General features: G+C 36.4%; 1 protein-coding gene across 2 annotated transcripts; it reads right to left on the bottom strand.

The window, feature by feature from the left end:
* Positions 1-1,488: 1,488 nt before the first annotated feature.
* Positions 1,489-22,793, bottom strand: LOC100268025 (uncharacterized). 2 transcript variants are annotated; one of them, XM_002278026.5, is made up of 10 exons: positions 22,338-22,793; positions 19,790-20,238; positions 18,509-18,708; positions 11,499-11,669; positions 8,043-8,357; positions 4,356-4,514; positions 4,130-4,279; positions 3,795-3,995; positions 3,667-3,708; positions 1,489-3,445 (listed from the first exon to the last, which is right to left on the bottom strand). In XM_002278026.5, the coding sequence occupies exons 1-10, from the start codon at positions 22,687-22,689 to the stop codon at positions 2,272-2,274; spliced, it is 3,213 nt and encodes a 1,070-aa protein (XP_002278062.2). In that variant the 5' UTR covers positions 22,690-22,793; the 3' UTR covers positions 1,489-2,271. The 2 variants fall into 2 exon arrangements, with proteins under 2 accessions (XP_002278062.2, XP_010663660.1); XM_010665358.3 differs by having other exon boundaries at positions 18,509-18,717; positions 22,338-22,758.
* Between the last annotated feature and the right edge of the window lie 2,163 nt (positions 22,794-24,956).

Here is a 24,956-nt window from a genome sequence, read left to right as displayed (position 1 = left end):
AGTAAAATTTTATATTTCTAAAAAGTAGATAATCCAAACACATCTAAATTTCAATTAAGCATTGGCATGGGGCCGAAAATTACATTTCGCTACTCAAGTTTAATATAATATTTTATTTTACTAATTTCTTTTATCAATTGAAGTAAGAAAAGTTTTTACTTTTTTATCTATTCATCATGCTAAATAAGTTCGTAGATAAATAATTTTTTTAAGAAACCATTTTTACCTATATTAATTATGATATACATGAAATAAAAAATTTCTAATTTTTTTTAAAAGAAAAATATTTTATTTTACAATTTTATTAATCATTAACTAAATAATTAGTAATCATGATAAACTATTTTTTTTTTATCTCTTCTTTATGATAAATAAATTTTATAACAAAACAAATATTTTAAAAAAATTGCCTTTATTTCATCAATTTATTTTATCATTTAAATATAAAAAATCCTAAAACTTTTGCTCAATTCTATAGTAAATAAATTTTGTTTGCTTACCTCCAAAAATTTTGAATTTCGAATTAAAAAAAATAGTTAAAAGGGATGAAAAATATCCAAATATGTGAATCTAGGGGCATGTTTGGTTGTTGTTTTTGAAAACTGTTCTGAAAAATAGTTTTTTGGGAACTAAATTTTTGAAAATAGTTTTTGTTCTAAAAAAAACACATGTTCGATGGAGTTAATAAAAAAGTTTTTATAATAAATAAAACATAAAACATGTTTGAAAGTTATTTTTTTAATTAATAAAGTGTTTTCTTCCATTAACTTGATATTATAAATATATAAATAATTTTTATATGTACAATTCATTTAAATTAAAAAAAAAGTTATTTCATTTTGAAATTTTTACATCAATTATAATTTTCTTAAACAAATAATGACTTTATCACCATATGTAAATATATTAATTTTAATAATTTAAGGAAGAATAAAGAATTTGCGGGTGAGAGTGTGATGGTTGAGTGGAACTCACTTTTGTGAAAATACAAAAAAACAACTAAGAAAACGCAAAAAAAAAGTAAAAGAAAATATGAAAAACAATATATTATTTGAGTAGTGAAAAAACAATAAAAACCTCTTTTTATTGTTCTCAAAAAAGCGGTTTTTGAGAATACAAAAAACACAAAAACAAAAACATACCCCCTTTTCTAAACAAATTTTTTGTCTTCAAGAATAGAAAACAATTCATGAAAACATGAACCAAACAGGCCTACCCTTCCCGTGTTTTTATTTGAAATGTAGATTTAAAAAAAAACGGTTATATTTACGAGAAAAGGGTGAGACACTTTTGTTAAAATGAGAAAAAAGAGGGTGATGATTAAATTTTCAAAATTTGGTTTGGATTAAAAACAAACTCTTCTAGTGTGGGAGGGTTTTCGGTGTTAAGGAAGATACCTAAAAGAAAAGAATAAGACCACCCCTACAGAGAACACCATGACTAATTCACGGTTATGGCACACCCACTGATAGATCAACTGAAATCGAATACCTGGAAACTTCAACTCAAATTCCCATTTCTCAAAATTTCGGATATCTCAATCTCAAGGTCGAGAACACCAAACAAACAATCGACAAAAGAATCCAGCTAGAAGAAAGCCATGTTTCCATATGCAGCTGTGCATATTATAAAAAGAATGCCCTGTTGTATATGCAGCTATACAGGTATAATTATAAATCCTTAAACTCACTAGATTCGACCAAAAACGCATACGCGCATCTCTATGTGTGAAGAAATCAAATACAAAGATGGTACTCATCTCTAAGGTTGAAAACTGGTACCTCGGTAGGCCTTACACCAGCTTCCAAATTTTGTATCTATTGACATGGGAACATGTGTCTCTTCCTCTCCTTTTATTGTTGTTGGGTGGGTTTGATATCTGCGTCCACATTCCCAACATGCAGGCTGCTGAATAACCCCAGGCGAGACGACCATCTCAAATTGTTCAAGAGATCTTCCTTGATTCTAAATCATCCACCCCTTCCTTTAGGTCTAAGTTAAGCCCACGGCCAGAATCAGTTAGTATCTAACAATTTTCACTTCATAAATACCCTATAGTTTTTTTCACCTGTTTCCTCCACTGATTCATGGAGGGCAATAGACCCAATATTAACCACATCCACTCCACTTGGATCACCATTACTTGCTGTGATGGTTGGCATATCAGGAGACAATAAGTTTTCAAACATTTTGGAATCTTGCATGAAGGGGAAGTCCTTGATTTCCATCATGAAGTTGTCCTACTGGTTTTGGAAGCATCTTAGATGCCTTTCACACTGGAGGGGAAGCAACTTTGAATCCTTGATCATCATTTTTGGCGGGTTTGAGCCTTCTCTTAGGCAGCCTATGGTTTATAAAGCAAGCAAGTGTCATGTCATCTGCGTCATCATGTAAAATGGAACTAATGGGATCCACATCTATTGCTCCAGAACTCTGCTCAGAATTAGGTTTATTTTTTGACCTTGACCTTGACCTTGACCTTTTGGGCCTATCTTGCTGGCAGACAGTTGCTCTTGAATCTCCATGTAAGGAAGTATCAGGCCTATTCTCTGTTGCTTCCACACATATTTGCATTTGTGGTTTTGGAGCCCTTTCCTCAATAAGAATGCCCCCACCAGATGTACCAACTGCTTGACCACTGGTTATTGATTCCAGACAAGCGGATGAAGCCTGGTGTTCTTCTGATTGTTCAATATATATTCTCCTTCTGGGATGCAGCTTAGGAGTTCTTTTCTTCATATTTGAGGTAGCATTATTCCCATCAAATGTCGAATCTACATGAGATGATGATGCCTGGTGTTCCTCTGATTGATCAGCACCCATTTTTCTTTTAAGAGGCCGCTTAGGAGCCCTTCTCATCTTTTTTGACATTGCACCATTCACATTCAAGGTAGAGTCCTGGTGTTCCCCTGATTGTTCAGCACATTTGTTCATTTTAGGATGCCTCTTGGGAGTGCTTTTCTTCCTACGTGAGGTAGTATCATTCGCACCAATGGTCTCAATACCATCAACATCAATTATCCGGGGGTCCAAACTTTCAGGGGATACAGTACTTACCCTTTTTGAATGTGATACAAGAGAGTCTCCCTTGTCAGTAATATCATGCCCACCAAATTCCCCAACCTCTTCACCATTAGTTATCATCAACATCGCTGAACCAATATCAGATGATGGACAACCTTGCATTGCAAATTCCCCAACCTCTTCACCATTAGTTATCACTAACATTGCTGAATCCAAATCAGATGATGGACGATCCTGTATTGGTTCAGAACATTTAGCCTTCCTCGATTGTGGCTTCCTAACCCTTTTCCTCTTCTTTGAATTCGCATCATCCCCGCCAACTTTGTCAACTTCATTGGCATTGCTATTTCCTGGGACTTCCTTGGAACTGGTTTCAGCTCCATTTCGAGGCTTCTGGGATCTTTTCTTTTTTGGAACATTCCTGCAAATTCATGACAAGGAGTAAAAAAAGCAGGCAAAAATTAAAGCAAACACAACCTTACACATAGGACATTGGCAATTAACAAAGATTAAGATTATCCAATAATTTAATACCAAGAAAAGTAAGCTCTGTGAAAGCAAGCATCTAATAATACAAAGCAGTAGGCAGTGTCTACCAAAACCTAAAGTAGGAAGCCAGGGACAGGACCCAAAACAACTTACCGAGAAGCAGCATTGTTTTCCCCCTCAGTTTCTGGCTGCACTCTACGCAAGACCAACACATAAGACCAGGTTAAATACAGTCAATGATGTAAAGCAATATCACTGCAGGCTTAAGTTTTTGAACATACTTTGATTTTCTCTTCCTTTTTTGTGAATCCTTTTGGGGCTCAGAAACAGAATCCATTTCTGGCACTGGAAGAAAGTCTTTAGGACCAAGAGCAGGTCGTTCTGACTCCCGATCAACAAAGTTTGATATCAGAGCAACCTTTTGTATCTTTCTGGCTGCTTGAAGTAAAGGCACTTCATGAGGAAAAAGCACCTTCCATCTCCTGGAAATTAAAAAAAAAAAAATGGGAAATATTCAGAAAGCAAGCCAAGGAGTTTTGGCAACAAAAATAATGTGAATCCAGTTCATGTTTGACAAAATTAAGACATTTTACTATTAAAATCCACATTTTCACACCTCCGGCATTGACTATCTGTACGTGGAGGAATGCATGCAGCAACCTTAGACCAACAATAACCATGTTCCATTATTGCTGCTTTCAACTTTGCATCCTCCTCTCCAGTCCATTGGCCCCAGTTCAAGGAAGGATCTAAACTGTTTACCCATCTGCAACCAGAGTCAAGTGTTAATATCTAATTGAATAAACTGCATTAAAACTTTACTTCAGATTAATCGATAATACCTTTCTCTACATTGCACTTGAGTTCGACCGAGCACAAATTCAGCTATTTTTGTCCATGTCTTAGGCCCAAAGAGCATCACGGCTACCTTCAAGCGCTTGTCTTCATCCGCTGTCCATCTTCCCACCCTATGCCTGGCTGGGTGAAGAGTCTTTTTCCATCTACATTTTACAGATAACACCTGTCATTTAACTGATATCACAGCAATAAGAGAAACAAGTAATATGTTTTGCACAAACAATTTTTTTTTTTTTTTTGATAAGCAAATGCACAAACAATTCAAAAGCATGTTTCACAAATATCTAACAAAGCATCTCATGCAAATTATTTCCATCTAATGAAAATAAAGATAGACCCCCCAGAATGATAATGAACTTCTTGCATATAAGAACAAGAAGTTCCGTTAGGCTCACTAAGCAACCAAAAACCAAACCTCTTTACAACATAACAATTAGCAACCAGGGTTGAAGCTAGAAGACAACATTCAGATTTACAAGCTTTCAGATCAGAGAATCATGGAATCTTGGCCCCGGAGGTAAGCATAGAATGTAAAATTCAAACAGCTAAAACCTATTTCAAGATGAAATCTTTATTGACTTTGAAAGATTACTGGGTTCCCGTGGTTTTTTGTCCTTATCACCCTAGAACACCTCAAAAAGTCATAAAAGCCAAGAAGAATGCATATGCTATTCCATATCTTCTTTACTTTTTGTTTTCTCAGTATTCAAAAGCACCTCTCTCCACATGCTCTCCAAGAATCCTGTATTAAGTGGATGGTACTATGTTATCCTTAAAATAAGAAATTAAGCTAACTCAAATATAGCTCGTTCTATCTCACCACTTAAACTACTACATTCTAGCAACTGGAGCAGCATCAGCAGTACGAAATAAAAGTTTTCACCATTTCCTAATCTTATACTGAAACATATGCAATTGTGTTTATATCTCCTGATGCTATCTCCAAAACTGTTGCATTGAAACTATCAACAATGTTCAAGAACTGTATGCAAAGAACGCATCCATTTCCTTTAGAAGTAACTATCTGAGGAAGCATTGATCTTCCTATTCATGCAATGCTTGGTTTTCCAGCGAATTTATCTGATAAACCGTTTAACTAAACCGCACTGTAACTTTATAAGCTTTCCTGAGCATGTGGTTGGTAACAACCAGCAATAGGGGATGTGAAGCATCAGTTCTTTCCAGCTAGGTGCCTGTGAGGGCAAGGCACCTTCAGTCGAGTGCAATGAAAGCCACCAGGAGTTCCTTATTGAGTGGGCTCAGGCACATGACTGGTGCTTTTCTTTTTCCTATTTGTCAAGAGGGGCATAAATTAACACTGATTTTCCAAGCAAAAATACAGCTACCTCTCTAGAATCAAAATAAAACATAAATGACAGGTAACTATCATTTTCCTTAAGAAAAGCCCAAAGAGACAAACTACATCATTCTCTTTTTCTCTCTAAAGAACAATCTCTTCTCTAAAGAGCCACCCTCTCCAGGAGGAGGAGGATACCCATCCTCATGGCTAATATCAATGCACTCTCAAAGTTCATCGTTCATTTGACACACCCTCATGGCTCATTCCATTTCGATGCACCCTAATAGCTAATAATTTTTTTTTATAAGTGCAAATTGTATAAAAAAGCCAAAAGGGGCGCACCAAATTACATACGGTGTATACAACGGTCGCCTAATAGTGCCAAAAAGGAAAGGGAAAACAAAAAATACTCCCTCCCTCAATCCATCCCCAACCAATCAATAAAATCAACTAAGGATATAGAAGTATGTTCTATAAACATGTTTGTCCAAGATAATAAACTACACAAAAACAAGAACTTTAGCCTTTGAACAGAAAGCTCCATATTCTCAAAAGATCTTCTATTTCTCTCCTTCCAAATTGTCTAAAAGAGGCACAAAGGCGTTGCACTCCACACTTTCTTTCTCTTTCTTCCAATGAACAAGCCCTGCCACCCTAAAAGGGTCTCTCTAATGAAAGCTTGAATCACCTAACACACCCACCCTGAACAAAGAGAACAAGAGCTCCCACAACAGCCTTGCCTTCCCACAATGCAAGAGTAAATGGTCAATTGACTCCTCATGAGCATAACAAAGGGAGCATCTATTGGCTAAAGACCACCCTCTACTTTGCAATTGGTCTAAAGTCAAAACTTTCCCCTATGTTGCCTCCCAAGCAAAAAAAACTAACCTTAGGAGGGACCCAAGCATTCCACACAATACTAGTAGGGAAAGGGCTTACCCTTACTTCCTTGAGGATAGAAAGGAGGGACTTAACAGAAAAGGATCCACTCTTTGTAACCTCCCAAAATACCTCATCCTCCCTCTCCTCAACCACCACCTTGTCTTGAATCATTGACAAGAAGCATTCCACCGTCTCAATCTCCCAATCATTGAGAGGTCTAGAGAAGCTTGAGTTCCATCCACCTCCCTCAGAAGAGTGCACCCACAAATCCGCCACCCAAGCCTCTTTTTTTTTTTGATAGGATCCACCTAAGCCTCTTTTGAGCTAACTAAAGTGAACAAGGAGGGAAAGAAAACACATAAAGGCTCATCCCTGCATCATTTGTCTCTCCAAAACTTGACCCTTCTCCAATTGCCCACTACAAAGAGAGTTCTAGAAAAGACCAACTCCCACAAAAGCCTTATAGCTTTCAATAGACCAGGCTAATATTGACCCAGGCTCACAGCTAACTTCAACATACCCTCACATGGTGATGCACTCTCATGGTTCATGGTTCACTTGATATACCCTCATGGCTCATCCTGTTTTGATGTGCCTCACAGCTAACATAGATCCAGGCTCACAGTAAACTCTAACATACCTCCTGGCTCATCCCTGCTTTGATGCACACCCATGGCTTACTTCAACATGTTGAGACAACCAGCTCCATCATAAAGCACACCCAGCACTTCGAACAGCTCCTTTTATCTAGAATTCCTAATTTTAATCTCTTTTTGTTTGTTTGTTTTTCCCCCTGATATGCAAATAGAAAGGAAATCTAAAGTTTCTTACTAAATACAAAGTCTGAAAATTTTATGAATCTCACTTTTTTTCAGGTTTTCTTCTTCTTCTTCTTCTTTTTGTTATGCAAAATATTTTTTTCCGAAATACATTAGTATAACTGCTCACTAAATTTATTGGATATTCTTTATGAAAAAAATAATAATGGTTACCATTGTATTAATGAAAATCATGTCTGTGGCAATATATCTTCTTATAGGTACATTATGAGGGGAAAATCATCACCTATTTTTCGTGATAATAACAAGTGTCAGCATGTTAAATCTATAATTACCTTAGTGAACTGCATTTCCAAATTTGCTATATTATTTTTCTCTACAGATACATGTTAAATTATATAAAATTTAATGTGTCAGGTAGTGCATCATTTCACTCAGATGTGCACTTTGCACCCAAGCTCCAAAAGGCTAGGTGCTTTAGGTGCACCTTTCACCTTTCAAAACTATGGTCCAATCATAAATGCTTCTTAAATAAATGACATTACCGGATTATTAATACACATATTTGTATTGACTCAGAGTTTCTCTGCAAAAATTTCATGGTCCTCCCATCAACAGGAAAAAGTGAGGCAGCATCTGCTGCTAGCTTCATTAATTAGATGTCTTCAGTCAAAAATAGATATAAGCTCAAATAATCTTTACCAACTGACCTGTTAGAGCATTGGGTGCCTGTCCGTCCTTGCAAAACAGAAGCTATAAGCTGCCAATTACCCTCGCCAAAATCTTCTACAGCAGTACGAAGTTGAGCATCCTCATCAACAGTCCATTCCCTTTTCAGTATGCAAGCATTAAGACTCCGTTGATAACGTGCCAAGCACTGAAATGGTGTCCTGTTTGTCCTTAGTGATACTGCAATATCAATCCAGCTATTGAGCCCCCTTTGCTGCAAAATAAATAAGAGTTTCTTATCCTCTGTAACATTCCATGGATCGTGATTGATTAAGGGGTCTTCACAGTTCAACCACCTGCAGGAGCAAACCAAATATATTTAACAAAAGGGTATAAAGAAATTAGTCCATCACTATATGGTGATTGGTGCCCAAGGAACATAAGAAAATCAGAACATCACAGACAACTGCAATGATTTGTCACATTAAAAAAAAAAAAAAGTCTTCTCTCTTTTCTTCTTTGATAAGAAACATTCCCCAAAGAAATATTCACCACCACAGTTTTGAGTAAAGCACAAGATGTGTGAGTTCTACGTCAAAATGAGTCAACCTTGCACCTTATTCAACAATTATAAGGTGTCAGAATGTGTGTTTCACAAAATGGAGATCTTTAAGGATACACACAGTTTCCATTGGGCAGTCAAAATAAAGATCACCATATAAACACTATGCAAGCAGCATTGGGCATTGAAACCTGAAAAAGTAGAACAGAGATATTTCTATTTCATTCATCAATGCAAATGTACTACATATTTCTCACAAATATAAAAACAAAAGGTAAAGCATTGAGTGTCAAACAGAGTTGCACATGTCAACCATGAGTAGGACATTCTTAAAACACCAATACTTGATAGGTACAGACATCCTACTCCACAGTCCTTTTTTTCTTGGTTCTTCCTTGCTTATTCATCAATTTAACATCCATCATATCATTTTGCAACAAAGAAGAACAGAGGGTTGTCTTCAAGATTTGATTGAAAAAAGTATGGGGCATAATGCAAATAGTATGACATGAAATCAACCTCAACGCATCATAAGATTTCAAGCAACAAGTCCTAGCGAATAGGCTAAAGAAGGTGCTGGAAAGGGTGGTCTCAGTAGACCAAAATGCCTTTGTGAGAGGGAGACAGATTTTGGATGCTTCTCTAGTAGCTAATGAGGTGATTGATTATTGGTATAAAAGAAAAGAGAAAGGGCTGATATGCAAGTTGGACATTGAAAAAGCCTATGATAGCATCAACTGGAAGTTTCTCATGAAGGTGCTTCAGAAGATGGGCTTTGGGTCTCGTTGGATGGATTGGATGTGGTGGTGTATTTCAACTGCTAAATTCTCCATATTAATCAACGGGGTTCCAGCCGGTTTCTTTTCAAATTCAAAGGGGTTGCGGCAAGGAGACCCTCTCTCTCCATATCTTTTTGTCTTGGGTATGGAAGTGCTTAACACCCTTATTAGACGGGCTGGTGAGGGGGGCTTTATTTCCGGCTGTAGGCTTCGGGGGAGAGGGGGGGAAGAGCTGACTGTTTCCCATCTCCTCTTTGCTGACGACACACTCATTTTCTGCAAAGCTAGAAGAGAGCAACTCACCAATCTAAGCTGGATCTTGGCGTGGTTTGAGGCGGCCTCAGGCCTCAGAATTAATCTGGCTAAGAGTGTTCTAATTCCTGTCAGGGAAGTGGATGAGCTGGAGGAGTTGGCGGCTGAGCTAGGATGCAGATTGGGGGCTTTACCTACTGTTTATTTAGGGCTGCCCCTTAGAGCCCAACATAAAACCTCTTCTTCCTGGGATGGGGTGGAAGAGAGAATGAGAAGAAGACTAGCCTAGTGGAAAAGACAATATATCTCGAAGGGGGGAAGAATTACTCTTATCAAGAGCACTTTGGCCAGCATACCCATCTACCTTCTCTCCCTTATCCGCATTCCTAAGGCTGTTGCAAAAAGGATTGAAAAAATTCAAAGAGATTTCCTATGGGGGGGGGGGAAGCTTGGAGGGGAAAGTTCACCTAATTAATTGGAAGGTGGTCTGTAGCCCTAAGGAGGAGGGTGGATTAGGCATCCGAAAGATAGACTTGTTGAACAAAGTCTTGCTGGGCAAATGGGTTTGGAGATATGCCTATGAGAAGGATAATCTTTGGAAAACGGCGATAGGGGTGAAATATGGTCAAGAGGGGTGTGGGTGGAGGACTAAGGAAGTTTGTGGGCCTTATGGGGTGGGATTGTGGAAGGAGATCATGAAGGAGGTTGATTGGTGTTGGGAGAGCATTGATTTTAAGGTTGGGAAGGGGACTAGAGTTTTGTTTTGGACGGATAAGTGGTGTGGCAATGAGGCGCTTTCTCAAACTTTTCCTCAGCTGTTTACCTTGGCAGGTCATAAGAATGCCAAAGTTAGTGAAGTGTGGGACTCTAGCTTGGGTCAAGGAGGTTGGAATCTTAGCTTGGCTAGAGATTTCAATGATTGGGAGCTGGATCAGATAGGTGATATGCTGAATCTTCTGAAGGACTTCAGGACTTCTCCTGAGGAGGATTCAGTGAGATGGAAACGGGAAGGCAATGGTGTTTTTGGGGCTAAGGGTGCCTACAAAATGTTGAGTGGCTCCTCAACCTGTGCTTTTCCGAATAGACGCATTTGGATGGATAAGGTTCCAACAAAAGTGTTTTTTTTTGCTTGGGAAGCTTCGTGGGGGAAGATCCTCACCTTGGATAAGCTTCAAAGAAGCGGGTGGCAGCTCCCTAATCGGTGTTTTTTGTGCGGCCGCGAAGAAGAAAATGCGAATCATATTCTTTTACATTGTATAGTGGTTAAGACTATTTGGGAGATTACCCTTGCCATTTTCGGAGTTCAATGGGTGTTCCCAGAGTCAGTTATAGAGGTGTTACTTAGCTGGAGGGGTTCGTTTGTGGGGAAAAAAAGAAAAAAGATATGGAATTCCATCCCGTTGTGCATATTTTGGACGGTTTGGAAGGAAATGAATAGGTTAGCTTTCAGGGGAGGGTCGTTAGATATCCAGAAGTTCAAAAAAAATTTTGTATGCAACTTGTGGAGTTGGGCTAGGGTGTACATTGGTGAGGAAACCTACTCTCTTTTAGGCTTTTTGGAGTGGCTTGCGACCACTTGAGGGTGGGTGAGGTTTTTCCTCTTTTTTCTTTCAGCTCTTTTTTTGGGCTTTTCTGTATACCCCCTGTATACGTGAGGTTTCTTAGCCTTTTCTAATATATTTGGTTGTTTATCTATAAAAAAAAAAAAAAAGATTTCAAGCAACAATACAGAACTAAAATGAATGAAATGAACTGCAAAAGTCTTCTTGTGCACGATCTAAAAGCAAACAAGATAGGAAAGTTTTTCATGGTTGAAACTGATGTTGACATATGCCACATACTAACTGAAGATGTGAAATTCATACTATATAAAAAGAAATAATTTGAGAAAGTGAAAGGTTTACCTTGCTTCACATTCTGCAGCAGATCGACCGGCGACATACATAGATGCTAACTGCTCCCAATTCACTTTAGGCAAAAATAATCGAATGTTTTCTGGGGGGATTTCAAGATCAGTGATCGATCCCATAATGTTATCAAAATCATTTGGATCTTCAAAAGATCTTTCAGAGCCACTGCCAAATGAAATGGGATCAGGAATATGCTTGAGAAACAATATCATCCAGAAAAAGCAAATAAACACTTGGATAATACAGCATTGCTCCCAAAAAGAAAGTGAAAAATATATATATTTCAAGATTCAGGCCTCAAACAAGTGGTCAATGAGATTCAGACTTATCACATATCATCACAAAAGATCAACTTAAATTGTCTTAGAACATACTAAGCACCACTTCTCCTGAATATTTAGGAATTGATCATTGGTCTGCAATTTGATTTTTCCTCCTTTTAAATGGCTCCTCAGAGGCATGTGTTAAAGCCCAACTCTGTGACTTATAAGAACCAAAAAGCATCTATTATTTGATAACAACATAAAACAATACACTTAAAAAGTTCATTAGCCAAATTTTCTAGCCTCAATGCATGACATATTTGCCACATGGCAACATTTGGGTCCACTAATGTCAATGTTTGGTAGGTCAAATATTCGCAAATACCATCCTCTGGTTTGACTAATGAGCTCTAGGCATTGAGTTCAACAATTTTCCATGATAAGTTGAACCTGTGTTATAACACAGTTCTACAAGGCAGGAGATGGCTATAAAGCATTTTGTCCACCACGAGCTGAAGTGTAATGCAGAGTTCTTTCAGCAGTTTCCACTTTTGTGAGATAAAAAGGAATTGCAAAAGTGCTCTGTTGGTGCTTTTTTTTTTTTACATATATACACTTCTATTTAACCTATCAAAAAAAGAAATCATCTAAAAGAGATGAAGAAATACTAGAAACAAGATCCAAAAAAAAAAAAAAGCAGTCCACAACTGAATATAAGGTGAAACAGATGACACAGGACAATCAATAAGTCTAGATATAACCAACCAAAAAAAATTAAGTAAATAAATACAGCATATGTGCATAAAGAGATCTAGGCTTAATGAAAATCAACTACCTAGACCATTCCATCTAAACAACTGCATAATTCACTTCCACTGGAACTAGTCTACCTATTCATAGATCTATGTCCGCCTTTATATAATTAGATACAAAATTATCTATTTTTGAAATAGGAATTAAAGTAGTGGATCTTTTAGTTCCTTATCACTGTGGAGGAAAAATTGGACTATTCGGGGGAGCTGGAGTGGGTAAAATAGTACTCATTATGGAATTGATCAACAACATTGCCAAAGCTCATGGGGGTGTATTTGTATTTGGCAGAGTAGGTGAACATACTCGTGAAGGAAGTGATCTTTATATGGAAATGAAAGAATCTGGAGTGATTAATGAACAAAATATTTAGAATCAAAAGTGGCTCTAGTCTACAGTCAAGTGAATGAACCGTCAGGAGCTTATATGAGAGTTGGTTTGACTACCCTAACTATGGTGGAATATTTCTGAGATGTTAATGAACAAGACGTACTTCTATTTATTGACAATATCTTCCGTTTCGTCCAAGCAAGATCCGAAGTATATGCTTTATTGGGTAGAATGCCTTCCGCTATGAGTTATCAACCTACTTTTAGTACCGAAATGAAACTTTGAATTGTAGCTTCTTTTTTTATTGGTAAAATACAAGAATATATTAAAAGTCCTACAAAAGGGTGCAACGATGTCAACACGTAGTATACAAAAAGCGCCTAAAGGCAGAATGAAAACAAAGAGAACAACATGAGAAAACCAACCAAGCACACCACTTAACGCCCCAAAAACACAAGTTTTTACCTAGCAAACTCTCAAGCCCCCACTACTTACCACCCCAAGAAACGACTCAACTTGAACTCCTCACTGAACAAGAGCTTGATCCCCATTGCTCCTCCCCCTACCCTTAACTATCATAGGAGACCTATGGCAATTAATCAAGCACTCCAACTTTTGGATCTCCCTCTCAAAGCAAGAAGATGTGATTAACTTCCTCTTCCTCCCCCTGCCCCCCCCCCCCCCCCCCCCCCCCCCAAGCCTTGACACAATGTCCTCTCCTTGTACCAATCTTCCTCAAAAGAGAGATAATCTCCTTTTTAAAACCCTCTATTGGCATCCCCACATAGCCACTGAAATGGGCCAGTTTATTCAAGAGGCCATCCAATGGATGCACCTCCCCCGTCAAACAACAACCTAACTTCAACTTGGAAGACTTTGACTCCTTAAATCTAACAACATCTTTGCAGAAAGAGCCTTCCACAACGTTCTATGGAAACTCCAGCAGAGAACCATCCTTGAACAACATCTTAAGTGGTCAATTTCCTTCTCTCAAAGCCCCACCAGGTACCCCCTCTTTCGACTGAACAACAACATCCTTGAACCATCCTTGTTGCTACTTATCTACTAGTACTAGAACCTTAGCTGGTACTAAGGGGCCTCAAGGCTTTTTGAGCTTCTCACCCTCCAAAGGAGATCAAGTCAAGGGTTGTGGGAAGGGTTCTTGCTAGAAGTTCAGGCGTTCCGTAAGAGGGAAGTTTGTATCAAAAGTGCGCAAACCAGAACCTTCAGAGGATAGGGTTCAAGATTTGGTGTCGTCCCGTGAGAGGGAAGTTTGTCTCGAAGGTGCTCAAATTGGAACCTCTAAAGGATAGGGTTCAAAATTTGGTGCCATCTCTAGCTAATGTCAATGGCCTGAGGTTTGTTGGTGATGATGATGCCTTGTTTCTTCTAGTTCAGTCTTCACTGCACCCAGAGGAGAAAGTGCCTTCTATTGACACCACTTTTTTGTTTGAGGCAGAAGGTTTTTCAGGTAAGTTTTCATCTCCAAATTGTTTTAAGAGGGAAGGGTCTTCTTCATTAGCTTCATCTATGTCCAAAGACATGGGTTCATCTTCGGGAGGAACAAAAGCTTGGTCCCATGGAGGGAGTTGGATGCAAAATCTTCAATAGTGTGCAAGGGTGATGGTTATGGGTTGTTGCGTTTGATTTCTAAGGAGGGTTTGGTTGGGGATTCCTTGAATAATCACCCTAAAGATGCCAAGAGTGAAAACCTAGAAGTGTGTAGTGAGGAGGGGGCTTCGGGTTTTGGGAGCCTTAGTAAAGGTCTGATGGCAGACAAGAGCCTAGGGAGCTTCAAAATTTAGAATGTTCAGTCAATTACTGCACATCAATTAAGAAAAAGAGGAGTTGAAATAGTGGGTGGGAGATGGTTTGTAAGTGACCTTGTTGATTGTGTTTTTCGTGATTTTTGGGTTGTTGTTGGTAGGCTTAGAGGCTAGGTGTTCATCTTTCCTCAAGATATAGGAGGGTTTTAGAAGAGGAGAGGAGTTGGAGTCAGAAGGTGATGGTCTTAGGAAGTGCAAGAAGTGTGGAAGTGGCAGTAGCGAGTAGATTTAGTTTGTTTTAACCCAAGGTTTCAATAGGTCTGAGGTCTCTATGTCTTTCTAGGCCTTTAGGGTGAATCGTTTTGTTTCAGGTTATGGTCTGTTGTATCTTATCCCTTTCGCTTGTATTTAGAAACTACTTGTATACTCCATATGTGCTTTGTGCGCCTTTTCCAAGCGCTTTTAATATATGCTTTGTTTATCTATAAAAAAAAAAACAAAAAATCTTCTTAAAAATAGTATAAGATTAAAACTTCAACATTATGCTGGGTTAAAAAAAGTGTCTTGGTTTATTCCTGTCTGAGCAACATCGGATGCCGATGCCCACTCCCAATGAATAAGAATATGTTCCTATGATGCCTCAGTATGCTGGCAACACCACCTTCCAAACTAACTCATTTCATCAATTGCCAAAAGTTGAAGGATTTAAAATCTGAAAGGATTCAACAATCTTCAACTCCCAACCAAAGCTTCTTCTGAATCCAGGATTCCAACATTCCCTGCTCAACATCCCCCCTCCCTGCAGTCCACCACACAAGCATCTTTATGGATAGCTATGTTAAATAAAATCAAGAAATGATCTTTTGGAGGACCTTCCTTGCACCAAACGTCAATCCAGAATTTAGTCTAATGGCCACATCCAACTTAAATGGTTGTCCTCGAAGAGAAATCCTCCCAGCTCCTTCCAAATAGCTTTCCACAGGCTTGATTTTCAAATTCTTGCTTTAGAGCACCAACCCATATCTAAATCCACATACTTTCTTATAGTGCTTTTTCGCCAAAGATTATCCCATTCAGCAGCAAATCTCCAAAACCCAGAAAGGACTTACTGAGAACTTTGACACTTCTGATACCTAAGCCCCTTAAAGCCTTATCGATGCATCTAATATCTGCCGACCCTCGACGAAAGCATTTTGAGACTCTGAAACCACCTTGGCAGTAACTATCTAAGCTAGCTTGCAATAACCTTTTCCAAGGGTCTGTACAACCCTCCCACCAAAATAACAGGCTTAGAAATCCTTTCATTCAACCATTCTTTTAGATGTAGAACAACCTTAGGATGATTGTCTATAATTAAATAAGAGGGGTTAAGGGCTTTCAATCATTTTAGGATTTAATGAGAGGAACAAGAATAAAATTACAGCAACAGGAAAAGGGTAAAAAAAGAACAAAAAGAAAAAAAGGAAAATAAATGATATAAAAGAAAGAAAACCTTAGAATCTCACCAAGAAAGAAAAATGATCGAGTTTAACCATTGAAGATTTTAAGGTATACAAAAAGCTTAATATTATTTAGCATCAATACCATTTTATGGCAATTAGTCTTACTTAAAGGCTTTGGTAAACCTAAGAACTAAATAAAATCATGAAAATATGGGTAAGACTTTCATAGGAAAAACTTCACATAATACATTCTTATGTTGAAAGAAATCACGAAGAATTACATTGTAAACCAACAATTCAAACCCCTTTACACAATAGTAAAACTTTTAAATGTGAAATAGGAAACACAATGACTTGCAAACAATAGAAAATAAATTTAAATTAAACATAATATTTATATATATATATATATATATTGATAAGAAAGAAAGAAAAATTATTATAAATAAAAGAAAAGGACACTATACATCAAAGTACACTGAAAGTATACAAAGGATGCTAATAGGCAATGCCCGAAAAGTTGGAGAAACCAAAAAACACTACTCCTTCTCATCTAATCTATAAAATCATTAAAGGCATCGAGGCTTCTCCTATGTACAAACTAACCCATGACCTAAGATTGCACAAAAAAGTGTGTTTAAGCACTTAAATTGTTTGCTCTTTACTTTCAAACACCTTTTGATTCCTTTCCTTCCAAATCATCTAAAAAATGCTTAGGGGAGCTTTCCTCCATGCCACCTTCTATTTTCTAGCCATAATAGAGCCATGCTAACTTAGTAAAGTTTCCTTGACCATAGAACAACAAATCCATACAATGCCAAACAAAGAGAATATGATTTGCCATAAGAGCCCTTGCTTCGATGCAGTGGAGGAGAATCCGATCTATTGATTCCTCTTCCCTTTTACAAAGGACACATCTATTCGTCAATGACCATCCTCTCTTATGCAGTAGATTCCCAATTAATACTTTGCCCTCACTAGCTTCCCAAGCAAAAAAGCTGCTTTTGAAGGGACCCATGAATTCCAAATGATGGCCCTAGATAAGGAATTGCATGCCTCGATTCAAAGACGGAACGCAATGATTTAATGGAGAAGATATCATTCCTAAAATCCATCCATACCACTTATCCTTCTCTTCCCTCCTCAACAGCCTCTCTTGAAATCTCGGGAAAAAAAAAAACCCTCCACATCATCTAGCTTTTAATCATTCAGGTGTCCATCAAAACAGGGATCCCAATGGCCCTCCTCAACCTGATCCTCCCACATTGCCACCCAAGCCTTCTTTGAGGAAGCTAAAGCAAATAAAGAAAGAAAAGTCATACATAAGGGTTCATCCCCATACCACCTATCTATCCAAAACTTCACCCTCCTCTCATTTCCCACCTCAAAGGCCACACCACTACAAACTAAGTCTCATCACATACTAATGTTTTTTCAAACCCCCACCCCATATTTTCCCTCACTTTGTGCGAACACCATCCCTCTTTCCTATTCACCATACTTCCTTAATGACCTTTTTCTAAAAGGTTTCTTCTTCCAAGGCGTATCTCAACACCATTTCCCTAATAAAGCCCTATTAAGCATTGAAATTCTTCTAATCCTTAAGCCTTTCTTTCTTTCCCCCTACAAACATTAGTACATTTTACTAAATGTATCTTTTTCTCAAAGGCCCCTTCACACCAAAAGAATTCGCTCTAAATTTTCACCAGTCTCAATCTAACCTTTCTAGACATGCTAAACAGAGACACATAATAAATAGGCAAACCGGATAACACACTGCGGATTAAGGTCAACTACCTCCCTTTCAAAATGTATTGCCTTTTCCACAATGAAAGTCCTATGCGAAGTCTTTCTTCCACACAGGCCCAAACTAAAATGAAGCCCCTAAGGGAAGCCCCGAATAGTTGGTTGGGAGGGGAGCTCCTCCACCTTGCATCCCAACCCAAAAGTCAATTCTTCCACAGTAGCCACACCCCCTTATTGAGATCAATTCACTTTTCTTCAAGTTAACTTTCAAACAACATAAGCAATCAATTTAATGTAACATTTGACTTTGAGAGGCTTCGCAAAAGACAAGGGTGTCATCAACAAACAACAAATGAGACACCTCCACCCCCTCCCTCTCACCCAAAAACCCGACCAAAAACCACTCTCCCTAGCCTCCTCTTGAGTTTTTAAATTAAACATAATATTTAAAGTCCTATAGTAATTTTTAGAGAAAACCACATAGGTAGAAATGATAGCCACCATTTGGATTCACATACCATTCAAGCATACAAGATATAAGGGAAGACTAAGGGTATGAAGAGTGCATCTTGCAATACGTCACTTTCAAGTGTGAAGTTCAAAAGATCACAAATCATGGTAAAATATTGCAGAGTCGCAGACCATACCTGAACATATCCACTGATTTCTGAAGCAGCATTTCTTGAAACTGCTGTTTTATTCCCTTCACAAGATTTTGCATTTCTAACTTTGACCACTTTGCCCGAGTGAATGAGAGTGGAAATTCTGTTAATGCCATCCTATAGTTAGCAACATGTGCATTCTCTGCAGGGCCATAGTAAATAGCTGAGACTTTTTTATCATTGACCTGCAAAAGCTAAAGGTAAGGTACACACTATATGGATAGTAAGAGAGAAATAAGAAATACATAAAGGACACCAAAGAAGGGATGCAACCTAACAGCATGGATTATTTTCACTGTACACCAGAGAATACCAAAAAGAGAAAAGAAGAATAAAGTAGCGTATACCCAAAGCTATACTTAATACGCCTCAAAATCAAGAGCCAGCCTTACATATGAACATGTGATAAGTGACAAGCATATTTAAGCAACTAAAACAGAACTCAACCAGAATGACAACTAAGCTATCAATTTCAATTTTAAGATAATCTAACATGAATGTTAAAGAGCACCATGTAATGAAGCTAGGAAACAACTAAGCTATCAATGCTATTATCAACTTCCTCAAACTTTTACTTGCTTAAGAAAATTCTCCTATTTTTCTCCCCCTAAATAGCACAAAGAATGACAAAAGAGTAACCTTCCACATTGCCTGACCCTTTAATCCCTGAGCTCTACCAGGGCAAGTTAAACAACCTTTCGAATAGAACTGCAAATTACACAATGAATCACAGATCCAATAGAGAATCTAAGCCAAACAGGTGTGACAACGAACAGGCAGATGACTGACTTTTTACAGAGACTTGCATGAGGCACATTAGTGAATAATTTTCCAATTCCTAGATATGAAATATCAGATGCCAAAATCCCATCAATGACAGATACAATATTGACTTTATGCAATCACAAAACTGTTAGTTCTGGGAGCTTGTAACAAGTATCCAATCCATCATTGTTCATATTTTGTCATGCATATAAGATATAGAAGTAAAGAAATAAGAAATATATTTTCAAAATCTCTAAATTTAGCATTCCAGATAGAAGCATTTCACGTTCTTGCTCATGTCATATGGATTCATTTCCAAAAAGAATCGTCAAATTCATAGTATAAATCAATTATCTACTCATAATAACAATCATTAAAAAGATTTAGACGCAAAAGTAGACCATGAAGCTGTAACCACCAGACTTTTAAAATGTGATGTAACAAAACCTGAGTGAAATAACAATTCAGAAAGAAAAAGTAAAAAATGATTTAGGGAATGACCTTGGAGTTCTTAGAAGCCTTTAACTTCGGAAGAGAAATTAATTGGACACGTGCATCCTTCTTCTGGGACAAAGCCCGTCCCATTCTTCTTCTACAAGAAACTTGAAAATCCTTAAGGATTTTAACACGTTCCTTCAACTTCTTGTTCTCCTCAAGCCTGGCTTCAAGCTCAATCAGCTTGCTTCGGAGAAATCTCTGACAAGATCTGTTCTTCTTAAGAGCATCAACAAACATGTGCCCCAACTTTGGAAAGCTAGTTTGCTTGGACAGCAAAGGGGGAAAATTGCTAGCACCTAGTCTAGAGCTATGGTTCTCAGGAACCTTACTACCAAAGGATTCCAAATTCAGAGTGGAGTTACTAGCATCTTCAGAATCCACCTGCTGCTTGCCAGAATCAAGGACCTTTTCTTTTTTCTGTAGATTGTTATCCACACCACTTTTCGGAGTATCTGCATTACAACATTGAGAACAAGTTATATCTTCAATTGGTAAAGAATTTCTATCATCTTCTTTTATGTTAAACTACTAGCAGTACTTATCAGAAAAAATGTTAAACTACTACTAGTTAGCCCAAAAGATGAAACTGTTAGATAATGGACCAGCATACATCCGAACTCCTCCTAAGTTCAATAAATGGGGATAATCAACCATAAAGGGTGATAAAGACTCTTATACTAAGTAAATCACCAGTGACCAATCCACCTAAAAATTTAAACTCTTAGATAATTGATCACAAATGTATATCAAGCCATTTAGGATCCTGCCTCATATTTTTTCGATAAGTAATGATAATATATATATTAATTAATGAAAGGAGCTTATATAGCTTGAGATCCCACCTCATATGGGACCTCGTCTAGCACTTGGTTTCAAAAAAAAGGAATAAACACATAGAATGGTTCAAAAAGACAATAACGTGTTAAGCCACCAGTTTATGCAAATGATAGACCAACAATGTATGTTCAGCCAACTAACAATTATAATAAATATAATCATAATTGTTAACTTGTAAAACATATCGTGTATCATTTTTTCTATTTTTCCATATCGGACATCTTATGGTATCGCGTCTTTAAGCCTTTTTATATAATAAAAAATAAATAGAAAAAATATATATACATGTGCATATATATCGTAAGCATGAAGTCTAGAGTAATATATAATCAATTTCATGAAAGATAATAGCATTTAAAGTATCAAACTATATCATACCATATAAAAACATTGAATACTAGAGTTCCAAAAAGTTCAATTTAACAAAATATAAGTTTAATATAATAGGTTCATCACAAAATCCACAAAAATAAACTTTTTAAACTTTAGATTTAAGTTTTAATTCTAAATCCTACCTAGGCATATGTATTTATACGTGTTGTTGATATATATATGCCTCCATATGTTATCTCCAAAGTTTCAGCTTTTCATGTCCATCATCATTCCTTCTCCGAAAAAATAGAATAAAAATACATAAATTAATATATTAAATAAAAGTTTCCATTCATTAATCCCATCATTTTCAATGTCAATGTTTAAACCATTCAAATAAAAATTCTCTAATCATCATTGTAATAATAAATTTACTTAATTTCCATAATGGCTTTCAACAACACGAATGAACCTTTTATGTGGAATTATATTAACTCTCTCTCCATCAATTTCTAACCTTTTTGTACAACTTAAACAATCAATATGATATTTCTTTTACCAAAAAAAATTGAATTTGATTTTTATTAAAAATTATGAAAAACAATTGAAGATGTGTGTATCATTATATCATTGTGTCACGTATCGTATCACGTATCACATATCACATATCACATATATATTGTAAGATATGCTTAAGATAAGATATGGACTGCGATGCATATTGATTTTCATAAAAAATGTATCATATTATTGTATCATATTGTTAGGGCACGGTAGCAGGTTTTTGTGTCTTTGCGCCTTTTTTGTCTTTAGTATTCTTTGCATACAACATGTATACTTTCTTTTCTTAATACTAATCTTATTTACCTATAAAAAAAAAATCATATTGTTGTATCAAAAGTTTTTAACAAGTATAAATATAATCACACCAAATATTAGCATTATAGCAATTAACCTAAAAGTTTAAAATCTAGAGAGTGACCAAAAATGTATATCAAGGCAGCTAACAATTAACACACTAAAATAAAGAATATGAAATACATGAACTGCACAATCAAATGAGATTCACTGAAAATTGCTATTCTTGCATACGTATCCCCACTGCATGGCTTTTTCAATACACAGGGGCCTACTGATAAACAGAAAAATTAAGGGCATTTTTTCCCATGTATCTCTTCAAAGAACCTATTCATGACGAATAGCATTCCTCGATTTAACCGAACAAAACCAAGGATAAATACCATTTCTCAATTCAATCCATCAAAACCAAGATGCAAAACCATAAGGGATTAATAGCCTTGCTCAGTCCATTCCGGCAACACCAAAACAAGGATCACTATAGCATTGCTCAACTCAAATCAAACAAATAAACAAAGACGGAACAATGCCGTCAAGTACTCACCCTCATGGTACGCTGAGAACCGTTTCTGGATTGCACGGAGGATCTCGAAGTCGTCCTCGTCCTCGTCCGAGACCGCAGGAGGCAGAAAGCTGAGCGGCTTCAATGAGAGAGGGGCTGGCACATCCTCGGACGGAATTGAGAACCGCTTCTGAATGTTTCGAACCAACTCGAGATCGTCAATACCTTCAGAGTCGGCATCGGAGGCGGCACCGGAGGTGGCAGCGACGCCGGAGGAAGTGGCGCGATCATTAAGGTTTGAGCCGGTTAGAATACAAGCCCTTCTTAGGGCTTCCAAATCTTCATCGAGGGCGGAATCATTGTCGTCATCACTTTCTCCACTCTGAGAAGCCATCAGAACTGAGATGAATCAATCTAGGGTTTAGCAGAGAGAGGGTTTAGACAGAAACTGCAGTTTTTTTTTTTCTTTATTTATTTATATTTTTTTCACTTTTTCCCATCTGGCATATGGCTGTGGGCTTCTCTATTTTAGTATTTTTAACGTAACCTGCATGTTTTAATAATATTATTTTTAAAATAGGAAAAAAAAAAAATCAAATCCCATTCTGTCTCTTCCCTTATTAGATTTTTTATTTTTGTATTTCTAATAATTTAATTAAAAAAATTGGGCCCTAGCCTTTTTAATTCCTTATGTAATTTTTTTTTTTAAAAAAAAAAAATTGACATGAGTTATACTATGAAGTCCCACCCTTGATTAAACTAGGTGAAAGACTTCACTCACACCTTTAACCTTTCTTGTTGGGATTGTAACAAGATTAAAATGTGGAATATTACATAAATATCGATAATTAAATTTTATAAAAATAGTAAATATCGAATGAAAGTTTAAATAAAAAATATTAATAGATAAAAAAATTAATAAAAAAAACTTACATATGATTGAGGGTAATGTTCGACAACGATATGTTAAATTTAAAAACATATTTAACACTAAATGATAATTTATCTAATTTAAATGCATTTAATAAAAATGTTTGTAAAAAATATAAAGAAAACCCGAGGAAAAAAAAATCGCAAAAGTTTTGATATTTGAAAGTATTTTTATTGAATTCAAATAATGTCATCTCATTATTTACATTATAAGCCTAAACCTATAGCAAATGACTACTCAAAGGTTTACAATGTTATAGCATGATATGGAAAGCAAAGATAAGGGTTATGTGCAAGGGAGAAACGTGTCCAAAGGCCTATGCAGGGATAACTTGCCAAAGGGCTTGTGCAAAGGCAACTTGCCCAAGGGTCCACACAGCCAAATTGTTCAGTGGCCTGCGGGTTCTGTAAGCAACTTTGCATAGATAGAGCCTTTCCCAGCTGTGCGTGTACTTGACTTGTCTTCATTTTCGATGTCAAAATCATTCCTTCTGTGTTCTAAAACTCATTTACAGCTGTGCGACTTAGCCTAATGTTTTTGTCAGTGTTTAAGTTTTGAAAGAGTTCATATTTCAATCTCATATCTATTTTAGTGATTCACTATGCATTTATTTTTTCTCAAAATTTTAAAGTATTTGACTTCCATAGACCAATCGATTGTTGTTATAGACTATATCTTCTAAGTTTATTTAATTGATCACTATTTTATCAATCTTATTCAAATTTCCAAATTTCTCTCTTTATTTTATATAACATTTGTTGCGGTATTAAGAATAAATGAATGCAACTAATTGGTTTGGTTGCAACTCTTATTGTGGTTAGTGAAATATTTTCAAAAACATGATTATAAGGTTTATGATAAGCTTTGGAAGCATTCCCGAGGTACCCTAATCTTGATCTTATTTAAAAAATAATTTTTAAAAAATGGTACTATTGAGTAACCGCAAAAAGGCTACTTGACCTCAACGATCAACGGAAAAGGCATTTAATGTCCAATGACTAGTAAATTAATTAAAATGGTTGCTTAATCGATTGAGCTCATTATGTTATTTGGGGTTTTAACTTTTGTAATTATAGATATAAACTTCCAACTACATTTATGAATGAGAAAGCTTGTGTATTCAACTGCCTAACTATCAAAAATCCGCATTTAAAGCTTTATTGAGTGCATTTATTTTTCAACTTGCAGTATACTTTTGATCAAATCCTAAATTTCTTTGTATCTTGAGAGTCTTATTATCTACTATAATTAAATTATTTCTTAATAATTTCTTTCAAATAAATTAAATGAGTTGTTTAAGCGAGGTTAGTCACTTAAGAAAGATCGTATAAGAGTGAACTGAAACCATAATCTAATTATATAAGTTAAAGACTAAGGTGGTATTTGTTTTTTTGGTTAAATATAAAAAATCAAAATATTTAGTTTTTGTTATTAAATTAAAAGTACTTTGTTAATATTAATCAACTTAACTAAAGTGAATTTATTATTAATAAGTTTAATTTAAGTATATTGTTGATGTCAATAAGTTACTTTTAATTGAATAAAAAAAATTAAATATTTTAATTTTTTCTATTAAACTAAAAAACAAATATCACCTTAACTCGAAACCTTTAAGATAGTAGAACTATTACTTAATTGGAGCTTAAAGACAAATTAAATTACTGAAAGGGTTTATCTTTTTGGAATCAATTAATTCACTCAATGAACATATAGAACCTTTGACTTAATCA

This window comes from Vitis vinifera, chromosome 17 (assembly GCF_030704535.1).
Source record: "Vitis vinifera cultivar Pinot Noir 40024 chromosome 17, ASM3070453v1".
Taxonomy (NCBI): domain Eukaryota; kingdom Viridiplantae; phylum Streptophyta; class Magnoliopsida; order Vitales; family Vitaceae; genus Vitis; species Vitis vinifera.
This window is presented reverse-complemented; position numbering and strand designations above follow the sequence as displayed.